The following is a 14,678-nucleotide window of genomic DNA, read 5'->3' on the forward strand; positions in this document are numbered from 1 at the left end:
TTGCAATTAGAGAAACTGTTAGCGAACAGCATGGATCCTGACCAGACTGCACAAATGCACTATGTTGGTTTTCTCATGGTGCGGCTCATTAATAATCAAATAACATAAGACTGAAAATAGAAAAAAATCATCTCTAACTGCTACCGAAAGAACGAACTTCAAGCAGCGGGAATTACAAAAGACAAGCTTTAATTTCAGACGGACTTCTCTCTAGATTTGTGAGATGGACATTGATATCGTTTTATCCTTGTTGCACATAATTCTCTGACAGAAATTAAGAAATTCTCCGACTTTTTTGATCAATTACTTCAGAATACAAAGGTAGACGATTTATAGATTTGTGAAAAAAGTTGTATGAAATTGCATACCTGTTTGTGCAATTTTCATATTTGAGCCGTGCCATGACAAAACCAACATAGTGGGTTTGCGACCAGCATGGATCCAGACCAGCCTGCGCATTCGCGCAGTCTGCTCAGGATCCATGCTGTTCGCTAACGGTTTCTCTAATTGCAATAGGCTTTGAAAGTGAACAGCATGGATCCTGACCAGACTGCGCGGATGCGCAGGCTGGTCTGAATCCATGCTGGTCGCAAAGCCACTATGTTGGTTTTCTCATGGCATGGCTCATTTTATGATAGATGCTGCACAATTTTATGATTTATGGCCGATGAGAGAGATTTTAAAATTATAAAAAAAAGAAATATGTTTCGAAACAAGGCTTTATGATGATTTTCAATGCCTGTTTTGATGTTAGATAAAGATTATCATTCGAAGTTATTAAAATTACATTTAGAGCTGAATGAACCACAGGTGTACATTTTAGTTCTGGGCGTTTTTAGTGTAATTGTTGAATATTTGTTAACATGACAATTGCCCAGCAACAGAAGGCATTCAGGCATTTCTCATAAATGCTGCTATAGCAGAAATATTTCTATCCTGAATTTTACTTAAAGGACCTAAAAATAACCTGCCATCTGTATTTATTTATTTTGTTGGATTTAATGTCGCACCAACACAATATAGGTCATACGGCAACTTTCCAGCTTTGCTTGTTTGTTTGTTTTGGGTTTAACGCCGTTTTTCAACAGTATTTCAGTCATGTAACGGCGGGCAGTTAACCTAACCAGTGTTCCTGGATTCTGTACCAGTACAAACCTGTTCTCCGCAAGTAACTGCCAACTTCCCCATATGAATCAGAGGTGGAGGACTAATGATTTCAGATGCAATGTCATTTATCAAATAGTCACAGAGAACATACGCCCCGCACGAGGATCGAACTCGCGACCCCGCGATCCATAGACCGACGCTCTACATACTGAGCTAAGCGGGCGGATTTTTCCAGCTTTGATATTGGAGGGAGACCCGAGGTACCCCTCTGTGCATTATTTCATCATCTGGGTAGAACCACCGCCCTTCCTTAAGCCAGCTCAATGGCTTCTTCACATGAAGAATTCAACACCCCAAGTGAGGTTCAATCCCACATCGATAGATGGATTAAGGGACAAAATAATACGATCTGTTTATTCTACATACTGATTTCTATACATGGTACAGGTTTCATGAAAAAAAGATTCTTGTCCTTTTTAAAGTTATGACAGAATCCACCATTTGTGACTGGCAGAAAGAACAGATAGATCAATGAATGGATGGATGGACAGAGAAAATAATATTGTATGTTGCCAGTTTAAAGATAAAAATCTCATCCTCTTTTTAAGTTATTGCATAACCCACTTTTATGCTCTCCATGGGTGGGCATATTAAAATCACACTGTCCGTCCATGTGTGCGTCCGTCCGTGTGTGTAAATTCTTGTCGGGTCCATAACATGAAGGGATTTTGAAATAACTTGGCAAAAATGTTCACCATAATGAGACAACTTGTCATGCACAAGACCCAGGCCCCTAGCTCAAAGGTGAAGGTCACATTTATAAGTCAAAGGTTAACAGGGTCTGTTTTTTATCTGGTTCATAACTCTGCCTAAACTATTCTGGCATATTTTGCGCAGACAACTAGCATTCTTGGGCACACTTCGGGGGCATTTGTCACTAATAGTGACAGCACCTTTTTTTCTTATTTTATGAATTATTCATTGAAGTTTTAGAAAAAGAAAATATGTCTTGCATATTCTCTGTATAAATTTGCCATCAATCCATGTATCGAGTTTTTGAAAAAATATCTTTTCCTCTTTAAGCTATCACAAGATCCCACTTCGCCAATTTTTTATCATATCTTTTGAAAAATTGCTGCAACAGCAACAAAATAAAAGGATGTGCTTATTTTTTGTATTGCAATCTATCTGTGTACTAAGTTTCATGGAAAAAAAATAATTATGATGTTTTTTTTTTAAAGATATCACAGGATCCCAGATCAGGTGAGCTAAAAAACATAGTCTTCAAGTTATCAATGTCAGAGATCTGACTTATCAGAGCAGTGATCAGTATGTCTACCTATTACCTATTCACACTGTCTACATCTGCATAAATATAACTGCAAAAAGTACATTTTACATTTGTATCTTGACACTGAGTACCAGCAAAAAAAAAAAAAATCCAGGTCCAAGTTCAAGTCTTTCTAGGGTAGGACATTGTTTACTTAACATAAAAGAGAAAGTTCTATTAATTCTAAAATGGACCAGTCTATCATTCATTTTGGGCAGAAATCAATTATCATTCAAAGCGGTTTTCACTAAAAATTTACTGACTGAATAGCGAACAGTGGATCCAAGATCAGCGTGTATGGACGTGCAGGCTGATCTTGGACTGCACTTGTTGTGAAAGCATAATCACTTGCTGCCAGCTGGCTTAAAACTACAGCTATTTAGCATAATTTTCATGCTAAGTCTGCATTAACTTTGTTACCACAGTTTACAACAACTAAATCCAACAGGCTGATATTTTTCTTTTCTTCTAATATAAATAGTACTTTGTAATGACATTGATTCGAAATTTTGTAAAAATAAGCACGAAAAGAAGACATTAATACCTATACAAAAAAAAAATAACTTAAAAAACAGGTGGGTATGTGCTATTATATGAAAAACAAAACATTTTTTGGTAAAAAGAAACAACAAAAAAACGCAATACCCCCTGGATAGGTAAAATATCAAATTTAGCTTCCTTAACATACATTTAATAAAGATTATACCTCTGGCATTTCTTTCCTATCTCAATATTGTAAATTCACAAGTCATGAAATCATTAGTAAAATTTGTAAAAATAGCTCCCAGAGTTCAAGCAGACCTATAAATTGGAATGAAATCAATGGAAAACCACAGGGAAAATCAAAGGCCTGAATGGCCTGAGTCGGCTAATGATTGATGTACTGACAGTATAGTCTACCAGTTTCAGTTTGTTTTTAGTTTTTTTCTTAAAATTTCATAACACAGCTCGATATTTACCCAAAATATTATATCCGGATACGATTACACTTTTCTCCAGTTTGAACAATATATTTTACAAATTGTGATGATACGAAGACATTTAGCAGCAATTGGCAGTATCTGACATTGAAGTTTACGGTTAAATTACCTCTTATTTAAATCTTTTCATAAAAAAGTTGTTTCGTTTCGTGACAGCAGCCAAACATAGACGATCTACTTTCGATTTCAAAAACTACAAGAAAATACAATTTAATGTTTCACCGATTTGTTTATTTCTCGAAAAATAAGAATTAAAATCATTTTTAATATCAGTAGTAACTAAACAAACCAGTAAGAGCTTCTTCTTCCGATAATTTATCCGTTTACTGACTGCAAAATTCAACCCACGCAAAGTTTATAGAAATCATACGATGCGTGTATACGTTCAATGTGGGAGAATTAAGGCTGATGGGCTATGTTACCTAACGCATCCAGACGATTCAGATTTTGTTTTTAAAAAAGCATTGTGTGCGTTTCTGTAATTTTATATACGTTTTTATACGCTTAGAAATTATTAGACATGCGTATTTGCATTATTTCTATACGTAATTTACGCTAATACGCATCTTATCTGGAGCCCTGTGGAACTATTTTATGTCTTTCGCTGGATGTTACCCAAGCTTTGTAAGCCTGCGCAATTCTTAAAATGCACATTTATGCTTAATGAGTTACATTCGAGAATTGCACAATTACAAGTCATAAATATGACAGATTACATCGTATATTGGTCATAGCAAAGGGAATTGACACAACTTAACTTCATTCATGCAGTGAACTGTTTGAAGTTTGAGAAATCTAATGGAACTACATCCCTTCACTGTGTTATTTGGTCCATTTAGAGAATCGTTGGATAGCAAGGACTCGTCAAAAGGCTTTCAGCCTTTAGCCGACTCAAAAATGAAACTGAACAGTAGAAAATGATGCAAAAAGACATCAAACACAAAAAAACGCATGCAATCTTAATAAAATGAAGGAGTTTGAACTCTTTGTGGGCTTGAATTTTCAACTTTTTGTCGCAGTTTTAAATTAAAAAATGTACTTTTTTTGAGCTTTATTAATGAGAGGTAAAAAAAACCTGCCTTCCACTCTATTATTTGAAAATAGGCTGCCAAAAAAGATCTTTGACTGATTAAGCAAAGCTGGGTTACTGTCTCTTTGACTCAATAATTTGAGGTGACTGTCATACTTTGACTTTATAGGACTTACATAATCAACAATCAAAGTAAGTGAATTTATAACCACTGCTGGATAAGTTGTTTTGTGAATGAATTAAGGGAGTATATATTTTGAAAGATATTTTATTTCTAAATTTATACAAGTTATGTATAAAACAACATAAGACAGTTTGATGGCTCCTATTTTTTACAAAATCAAGTTGAAAAACTGCTCCATAGACCACGAAGATCCATCAATGGATTACTTTGTTTTCTAAGAGCTTATGAATTTTAAAACAATTCAATGGCAATATCTCTGCAGTTACTGAAGAGATTCTGATGGAAGAACTGCCCTTTTGTATTAAATTTCACGAAGATCAATCAATGGACTATTTTGTTTATGTGGGAATTTATGGACTGTAAAATGATTAAAAGGCAATAACTCTGGTTAATGAAGTGATCCTGGCGGTATGCGCAAGCTCCATTGCCCATTTAGTGATCTATATTTGTGTAAAGTTTCATGAAGATCCATTCATAGGTTAGCTAGATATGGAAAAAAACTCCCCATTTTTTACCAAATCAAGGGGAAAACTGCTTTTACTGGGTGAAGGGGGATTAATACTAATTGTGAGCAAAGTTCATGTTCTATTAAGGTTTGGTGCAATGTCATTTATCAAATAGTCACGGAGAACATACGCCCCGCCCGAGGATCGAATTGAGGTTTGGTGATTCTAATTAGAATATTTTCTGAATTAAAAAGCATTTTCAATCTTTTTTCCAAATCAAGGGGGAAAACTCTGCTTTTACTGGGTCAAGGGGGACACTAATATGTGTGAGCAAAGGTCATGTTCTAATTAATAATTATGTGGGGTTTGGTGATTCTGGCTGAAATACTTTTTGAATTATAAACATTTTCAATATATTTTCAAACAATTCAAGGGCTGTAACTATGCTTTTACTCGGTAACGGGAGATAATTACCATGTGTGAGCAAAGGTCATGTTCTAATTAATAATTATCATTGTTGTTTTTGGTCATTCCAGCTGACATACATTTTGAATTAAAAGCATCTTCATTTTTTTTTTTTTTCAAACAAATCAAGGTGAACAAGAAACGCGGCAATGCCACGAAACCAGGTTTTCAACACTTTTCATAAGAATAAAAAAGTATACTGAATCACAGTGCACCACTTTAAAGCACAACCCTAACCCTAACCCTAAACCTAACCCTAACCCTATTTTTAGTAACAATGACCTTGACCTTGATCCCAGAAACCCCAAAATCAATCCCAAGCTACAACTTTATATAAGTTTTCTATACACCAAGTTTCATCATGATAGCTCATTCCTAAGTTAAGTTATTGACTGGAAAACCTTTTTCTATTTTAAGTAACAGTGACCTTGACCTTGACCCCAGAAACCCCAAAATCAATCCCAGCCTTTGTCTTTATATAAGCTACATACATACCAAGTTTTATTCAAATATCTTTACCGAAACAAAAGTTATTGACCGGAAACCCTTTTTCTATTTTAAGTAACAGTGACCTTGACCTTGATCCCAGAAACCCCAAAATCAATCCCAGCCTTTGTCTTGATATAAGCTACAAACATACCAAGTTTTATTCAAATATCTTTACCGAAACAAAAGTTATTGACCGGAAATACCAGTTTGACGCCGCCGCCCGCCCGAAAGCCCACCCGCCCACCCGACCAACGACATACCTGAATCTAATAACTCAGGTTTTCAACGAAAACCTGGTTAAAAACTCTGCTTTTACTGGCATTTTGACTTATCAATACACATGAAATACTATAGAATATCATTTTGTAAATATTTTTAAATTTAATTCCCTACAAATTTTTGCCAACACCATTAAAATTCCATACCTTGAAATTTAATTTTCTCCTAGTAAATACATACCTGAATGTTCAATTCTAAATTTTTCCACTGACAAAATCTTGTGTACTTGTCACTGAAAATATAAGACAAAAATTTTTCTTATGAAATCTTGTTACAAATTTGCTGAGTTTCAAGATATACAAACAAATCTTTTTTAGGTTCTAGAAGACCCTAGATACAGAAACATCAGTTTCCTTTGGTTGAAGATGACCCTAGATACACAAACACCAAACAGTTAAGGTGGCAGAAGACCTTAAACACTCATATGGAATTTAGTCAGGCACCTTAAGGCAGAAGCAATCAACCTTCTGCAAGCCAGATGGGTAACTTCTGACATGAAGGTCAAATACTTTTACAGTCACCAACATAAACTGGGTGCTAAGGCTCTTGAAAAATTAACTTTTAGCCTGCTAAATTTCTGAAATGGACTGGTCGATCATTCTACCTGGGCAGTACCATTTATTATTTGAAGGGGTGTTTACCGAAAACTTACTGACGGAATAGCAAACAGTGGAGACCATGATCAGCCTGCATGGATGTGCAGGCTGATCATGGTCTGCACTGGTTGCAAAGGCAGATTCACTTGCCACTAGCAGGCTAAGGTATACATTTTCTTCTAAGCTTTTTCTCTATGGTACGTTCACTGAGATTTCTCAATTTTCAGTGACTTAGCTTTTTTTTCTGTTTCTCCAAGCCATGAAACTTTTTTTCTTTTATTCTGCATCACCGAATGCAGTTTAACCCTTAGCCTGCTGGCGGCAAGTGTTTCTGCCTTTGCGACCAGTGCAGACCAAGATCAGCCTGCACATCCGTGCAGTCTGATCATGGTCTGCACTGTTCGCTATTCAGTCAGTAAATTTTTAGTGAACACCCCTTCCAGTAATAAATGATATTGCCCAAATTGAATGATGGACCAGTCCATTTTAAAAATTTAGCGGGCTAAGGGTTAATGTAATAGAAGAAGCTGGAAAACAAAATGCAAACAAGGAGAAAAATACTAAGACTCCATCGATTGGTCAATGCTACCTGTTCCAGTCCAATGGATGGTTCACTTTCAGCCATGGAGGCATTATTTTGTGAAATATAAGACCAAAATGAAAAACAGTAACTCGCCAATACAAAAATGCCTATCTGATAAAATTGCCCTTCAAATTCCATAAAAGGAGTCAAGGTTTAGGGAGTCAATAGTAATTAAATTCCAGATGGAGCGTAGAAATCAAACTTACACCAGCATGAGAATAGTGCCTTAGCCATAAAAATATAATTGTGCAATATCGCAAAAAAGCTTTTCACTAAAAAGCACCAGAATTATTGTTCAGCCACTCCATCTTAAGCTGAAGTTATGTCTGAAAGTCAGACCCACTAAAAAATATAATTGCGCAATACCACAAAAAAGCTTTTCACTAAAAAGCACCAAAATTATTTTTCAGCCGCTCCATCTATCTGAAGTTATGTCTGAAAGTCAGACCCACTAAAAAATATAATTGCGCAATACCACAAAAAAGCTTTTCACTAAAAAGCACCAGAATTATTTTTCTGCCGCTCCATCTAGCTGAAGTTATAAGTCTGAAAGTCAGACCCACTAATGATTTAATTACTGCTTACTGGTTGACAGCCCAGCAATAATGGAGGCCATATTAAGTCTGTGTGTTTACATTTAATTTGTCTGGACACACTTAACCTTTCCAAGTTAATTTTCATCTTGATTTTTCAAACAAAAAATGTCTTATCAGACACATCAACACAATGTCCCTGACTGGTGAACAAGGAAATTCCATGCAAGAGGGAGAAGTGAAGATAATTTAATAATGATTTATACCCAGTCTAAACAGAGGATTAGGTTTCTTCGTATTTAAGGAGTTTGGTATACAACCTCCAGCCAGCAAGCTAGATCGAAACTTCCATTCATGAAAGAATTTTACACTGAATAATAAAGACTCAAGTCCGTAACTGAGACAGATGTGCAAAGAGAATTTATGAAAGTCCACAGGAGTTTGTTATGTTACAGATAGTATATCAGTATTTTTTTCTTACAAGGTCCTATGGTTATCTGTTAAAACAATTTTTTCACTATTTGGATGCTGAAAGGGAGAAAATTAAAATTATGCAGTGGTTAGATACTGGAAGCCAGACTGCTCACAACACACCAAACCCCTGCAACGAAGGCATTTAAACAGTGATTTTCAACCTTTAGTATAACAAAGAAATTAACAACACACCAAAATTGGATACAACGCCTAAATTTATTCGCTCTTAATTTTCCTTTATTGGCATGTCCTAGTTTTCACCATATCGTAATTATTGTAAGCACCTGTTAACTGGACTAGGACAACATTTCATTCCTGTATGCAGTTAAGTCCAATATCTGACCACAATCATCTTATTGTCAAGGGGAAATATATCAAGTTTCTATATGGGGGGAAAAAATCAATGCAAGCCCAAAGGACTGAACAGATTTATCGTAACATCATATTGCTAAAGCAAACAATTCTATATCTGAAAGCCAGCAGGCTTTCCCCCTATAGGCGACTCTCAGAAAATGGAATGTCGCGACAATAAGAGAAAATTTGTCAAGTTCCGAATTCTGCGCAAAAGAAGTGTTATAGAAAGCAAATATGGACACTACTTTCATAATGCTAATAGTTTTGACCTGGACTGAAAAATGCTGATCATGGATAATCGACAGACAAAATATTTCAAATAATAACTGTTGAAATGCATTTCCTTTAATGAAGCTATATACAACTATTGATTCCTATACCAGTGACATTTACTGACCTCAAGACATTCTTGAGGTCATAACAAGACAAAAAGCTTATGTTTCCCATGAGAAGCTTATCCATGTTTCCCATAAGAAGCGACTATGTTCCCCATGAAAAGTGTATAAAATATTATTCCCCATGAAAAGATAAAGTTGTGAAAAAAAAGGTCAGAACGTGCTATTCCAATAGCTACTGGTATTGTTTCTAAGATCTTTGTTTCAGGTTAGTGTGCAACATTCATCAGGTCAAATTAAACAATGTGAAAGAAAGGGAAAACAAAACTTTTAAATATAAGAAATAAATTGCAGTTTATTAATTTCTATTTGGGTATAAAATACATTGTCAAATGTTTAACCTTTAGCATGCTAGATAAATTGTCGTCTGCTGGAAATGTCGTCTGCTAAAATTGTAAAGTTTGTTCAATTTGCTCCAAAATTGGAAGAAATATTGTCAGAGTAGCAAACAGCTTGGAACCTGATCAGACGCCGATTTAATTGGCGTCTGATCTGGTTCCAAGCTGTTTGCAAAGGCTGTTAAATTTGCCTGCAGCAGGCTAAGGGTTAAAGTATGCCTGAAGTCTTAAAAAACTAGAGCTATCACTAAAGGTGATGAATGTACCCCCCGCATGCACTGACACAGTACATTGCAATTTGATGCACACAAGACTGCATAATTATGTGGACTGTATGTATACAGTATAGTAACAAAAAACAAAGTCCCATAACTATACAGAATATCTATCTAAAAGAATGTAACATGCACAATGCACAACTAGGGTTGGTACTGATCACTTGTGTGAAGTTTCATTAAATTGTGTGTAAGGGTTTGGTAGATTAGGCACGCACAAGATTGCATATGCAGACTGTATGTACATAGTATGTTAACAAGAAACAAAGTCCCATAACTCTGCAATTTTTGTCGCTGAAAGAACCTAACATGCCCATGCACAACTACTGTTGTTACTGATCACTTGTGTGAAGTTTCATTAAATTGTGTCAAGGGGATGAGGAGAGATGGTGCACACAAGATATTGTCTATGTATATAGTATAGTAACAAAAAAACAAAGTCCCATAACTCTGCAATTTTTTTTTCTAAAAGAACCTAACATGCCCCATGCACAACTACTGTTGGTACTGATCACTTGTGTGAAGTTTCATTAAATTGTGTCAAGGGGATGAGGAGAGATGGTGCACACAAGACTGTGTCTATGTATATAGTATAGTAACAAAAAATCAAAGTCCCATTACTCTGCAAATTTTTTTTCTACAAGAACCTAACATGGCCCATGCACAACTACTGTTGGTACTGATCACTTGTGTGAAGTTTCATTAAATTCTGTCAAGGGGATAAGGAAAGATGGTGCGCACAAGATTGCGTCTACGGACAGACGGACAGACAGACAGACGGACAGACAGACAACCTGAAACCAGTATACCCCCCCTTACAACTTTGTTGTCGGGGGGTACAACAATATATTTCAGACCCTCATGGAAACTTAACCTGGATTTAGCTGAAGGGAGTGTTGGATGTGCAGGCTGATCATGATCTACACTGGTTGCAATTTAAGCAGAATCAGTCGTGTCCAGCATGAAAGAAGACATAAAAGAGACAATGCTGAGTAGAGATGCTGAAAGAAAACATGTGGAAAAGTAGGATTGTAAGACAGATCTTCTGCAAACTATTTTTTGTAACTCAGAAATTACCCGTTGATTGGAAGCTGATGTCAGTATGAAAAAAAATCTCAGTTTTATAACCTATAAAACAGATTTTGAAGTCTTCAGACTGGTCTCCAAACTCAGTTTTATAACATTTGACACAGATTTTGAAGCCTTGAGACTGGTCTCCAATCTCAGTTTTATAACCTTTGAAACAGATTTTGAAGCCTTGAGACTGGTCTCCAATCTCAGTTTTATAACCCTTGAAACAGATTTTGAAGCCTTGAGACTGGTCTCCAATCTCAGTTTTATAACCCTTGAAACAGATTTTGAAGCCTTCAGACTGGTCTCCAATCTCAGTTTTATAACCTTTGAAACAGATTTTGAAGCCTTCAGACTGGTCTCCAATCTCAGTTTTATAACCTTTGACACATATTTTGAAGTCTTCAGACTGGTCTCCAATCTCAGTTTTATAACCTTTGAAACAGATTTTGAAGCCTTCAGACTGGTCCCCAATCTCAGTTTTATAACCTTTGAAACAGATTTTGAAGTCTTCAGACTGGTCTCCAATCTCAGTTTTATAACCTTTGAAACAGATTTTGAAGTCTTCAGACTGGTCTCCAATCTCAGTTTTATAACCTTTGACACAGATTTTGAAGTCTTCAGACTGGTCTCCAAACTCAGTTTTATAACCTTTGACACAGATTTTGAAGTAAATAGATTTTGAAGCCTTGAGACTGGTCTCCAATCTCAGTTTTATAACATTTGACACAGATTTTGAAGCCTTCAGACTGGTCTCCAATCTCAGTTTTATAACCTTTGGAACAGATTTTGAAGTCTTCAGACTGGTCTCCAATCTCAGTTTTATAACCTTTGGAACAGATTTTGAAGCCTTCAGACTGGTCTCCAATCTCAGTTTTATAACCTTTGGAACAGATTTTGAAGTCTTCAGACTGGTCTCCAATCTCAGTTTTATAACCTTTGAAACAGATTTTGAAGTCTTCAGGCTGGTCTCCAATCTCAGTTTTATAACCTTTGAAACAGATTTTGAAGTCTTCAGGCTGGTCTCCAATCTCAGTTTTATAACCTTTGACACAGATTTTGAAGCCTTCAGACTGGTCTCCAATCTCAGTTTTATAACCTTTGACACAGATTTTGAAGCCTTCAGACTGGTCTCCAAACTCAGTTTTATAACCTTTGACACAGATTTTGAAGCCTTCAGACTGGTCTCCAATCTCAGTTTTATAACCTTTGAAACAGATTTTGAAGTCTTCAGACTGGTCTCCAATCTCAGTTTTATAACCTTTGACACAGATTTTGAAGTCTTAAGACTGGTCTCCAATCTCAGTTTTATAACATTTGACACAGATTTTGAAGCCTTCAGACTCAGGTCTCAAATCTCAGTTTTATAACCTTTGAAACAGATTTTGAAGTCTTCAGACTGGTCTCCAAACTCAGTTTTATAACATTTGAAACAGATTTTGAAGTATTTAGACTGGTCTCCAATCTCAGTTTTATAACCTTTGACACAGATTTTGAAGTCTTCAGACTGGTCTCCAAACTCAGTTTTATAACATTTGAAACAGATTTTGAAGTATTTAGACTGGTCTCCAATCTCAGTTTTATAACCTTTGACACAGATTTTGAAGTCTTCAGACTGGTCTCCAAACTCAGTTTTATAACATTTGAAACAGATTTTGAAGTATTTAGACTGGTCTCCAAACTCAGTTTTATAACCTTTGACACATTTTATAAAGTCTTCAGACTGGTCTCCAAACTAAGTTTTATTACCTTGAACACAGATTTTGGAGTGTTGAAACTGGTACGTCTTTTCAAACTCAGTTTCATAACCTTGGACCTTGGGTATAACAAAAATATTGATTATAACATTTATTGGAGTGTTATATTAAACTAATTTAATCTTTGAGGTAACTGATGCAGTTTTGAACAATGGAGCGTTTTTGAAATGCTTGTTAGTTGCAGTTCCTTTTCTTCCTTCAAACTTAGTAACAGAAGCAGGCGTTCATACAGTAGACAAAAATATATCCCAGAAATTTGCATTGCTATATATCAATATATACAGATGAGATTAGCAAAATGTCTTTAAGACTTTCTTCTGGGATGCATAACAAATTGCTGAAACCTTCTTTGCCGTCCTGCCAGTACTTTGATTGAAAATCAATATCCCGCAGGAGCTTACTTGAATATTACAGTATATATAAATCCTAATCATCATGCCTCTCAATCACACTGATTACTCATCATTATCTAAGACAATGACAATCTTAGAATATTAAATGCCTGGTATGTAATAAATAAGAAAGTATTCTCTCATTTTAGAAGATAGTTTTCTCCTTTTTTGACATTCATACCAACCATTACCTCAGTAAAAACCCTGGTAAAAACATTTGGTGGAAATGGCCTTAACCTTAAAGGTCCATTACTAAGGGAAAGTGAGTAGGCAATTTTTTTCATAGCCAGTGCATAGACTTCTGCAAGACACTAAATAATGAAGATTGGCAGGTCAAAATTTACAGAAGGTCTTTGGAACTCAAAGAAATGTATGTGTATTATGTTGAAATTTCAATGAATCGAGAGAATGACCCCCCAGGTCTTTTTAACTTTCTTCATACTTCATAGAAAAATAATTATACATATACTGCGATTTATTTCGAATTTCTACATACCAACTTTCATTTTCCAATAAAATGAAATAGTTTCTGTGCTTTTTAAAAGAAATTAAAATGTTCACTTTCCTTAGTATTGGACCTTTAAAGCATGGTTGTAAGGTAGTATTATACACATTATTGCAGTACTAATTTTAATTTGTTTTTAGATACTGCTGCACAATTAAGGTCATATGGAAACAGTGCAGGAAGACTTTTACTCTGAGGTTTAGCAGGGTTTTTTTTCGGCTGTTTTTATAGCCGTTATTGGGCTATATTCCCAATGCCAAAAAGTATGTATTTTTCCCAAAATGAGTGCAAAAAACCCAATCTACATTCTGAAAAAAATTTCATCAAAATTGCACAAACATTGACCAAATTATGGACAATTTTGTAATGGCAGTATGTTAAAGAGGTTGTACAATGTGAAACAAGTGTATGAGAATCCTTATTATATCCTATGGGACTAAATGTTTCCCAATTTGGAACATTTACGCATCAAAATTCACAATATTGTGGGTATAGGCTATGTTCCCAAATTAGAAAGAAAAAACCCTGTTTAGGCACAGACAGGCACCTTGTTAGAACTATCAATTTTCCCGAATGACTGGATTCATGTTCCTTGCAGGGTTTCAATCCCTTAAAGGTGAGAGGCAAGAAATTTGAATTCATTTACCTTAATCACCAGCACTACTGGATGCACATACCATTAAACATGGATTAAAACCCTGTAAAATACCCATTAAAATGGGAAAAACCATTAATCAACCCCATTAATTCTTGCATCACTTTATTTAAAAGGTTTCACAATATTAATGGGTTACATGTTAAAATGCCATTAAAACACCCATTTTTTACCATGAATCATGCCATTAAAGATTAAGTTTGGAAGCTAAAAAAGTTAATGGCTTTGAAAAAATAGTGAAATTCTGTATATTTTGAATTTAACAGGATTATTCATGACCCTTAAAATTGATTTAATGCCCATTAAATGTTCAGGTTCTGTACGATTTCATTTAAGAGTAAACTTAATGGCCCTTAACAGCAATGTGATGCCCATTGTTCTAAAATGGACTTTAATCACAATAAATATATACATACTATGCACACATTATCTATAATATA

At 35.3% G+C, this 14,678-nt stretch overlaps 1 protein-coding gene across 3 annotated transcripts in view; it reads right to left on the bottom strand.

Moving 5' to 3' along the window:
• The window catches only part of LOC123533318 (beta-adrenergic receptor kinase 2-like), a 179,856-nt gene that overhangs the window by 66,391 nt on the left and 98,787 nt on the right, over positions 1-14,678 (bottom strand). For all 3 annotated transcript variants that reach the window (XM_053519939.1, XM_053519938.1, XM_053519937.1), the window contains one exon: positions 6,491-6,542. In XM_053519939.1, coding sequence (XP_053375914.1) covers positions 6,491-6,542 — 52 coding nt within the window. The remainder of the gene's footprint in view (positions 1-6,490; positions 6,543-14,678) is intronic.

Source organism: Mercenaria mercenaria, chromosome 12 (genome assembly GCF_021730395.1).
Source record: "Mercenaria mercenaria strain notata chromosome 12, MADL_Memer_1, whole genome shotgun sequence".
NCBI classification, from domain to species: domain Eukaryota; kingdom Metazoa; phylum Mollusca; class Bivalvia; order Venerida; family Veneridae; genus Mercenaria; species Mercenaria mercenaria.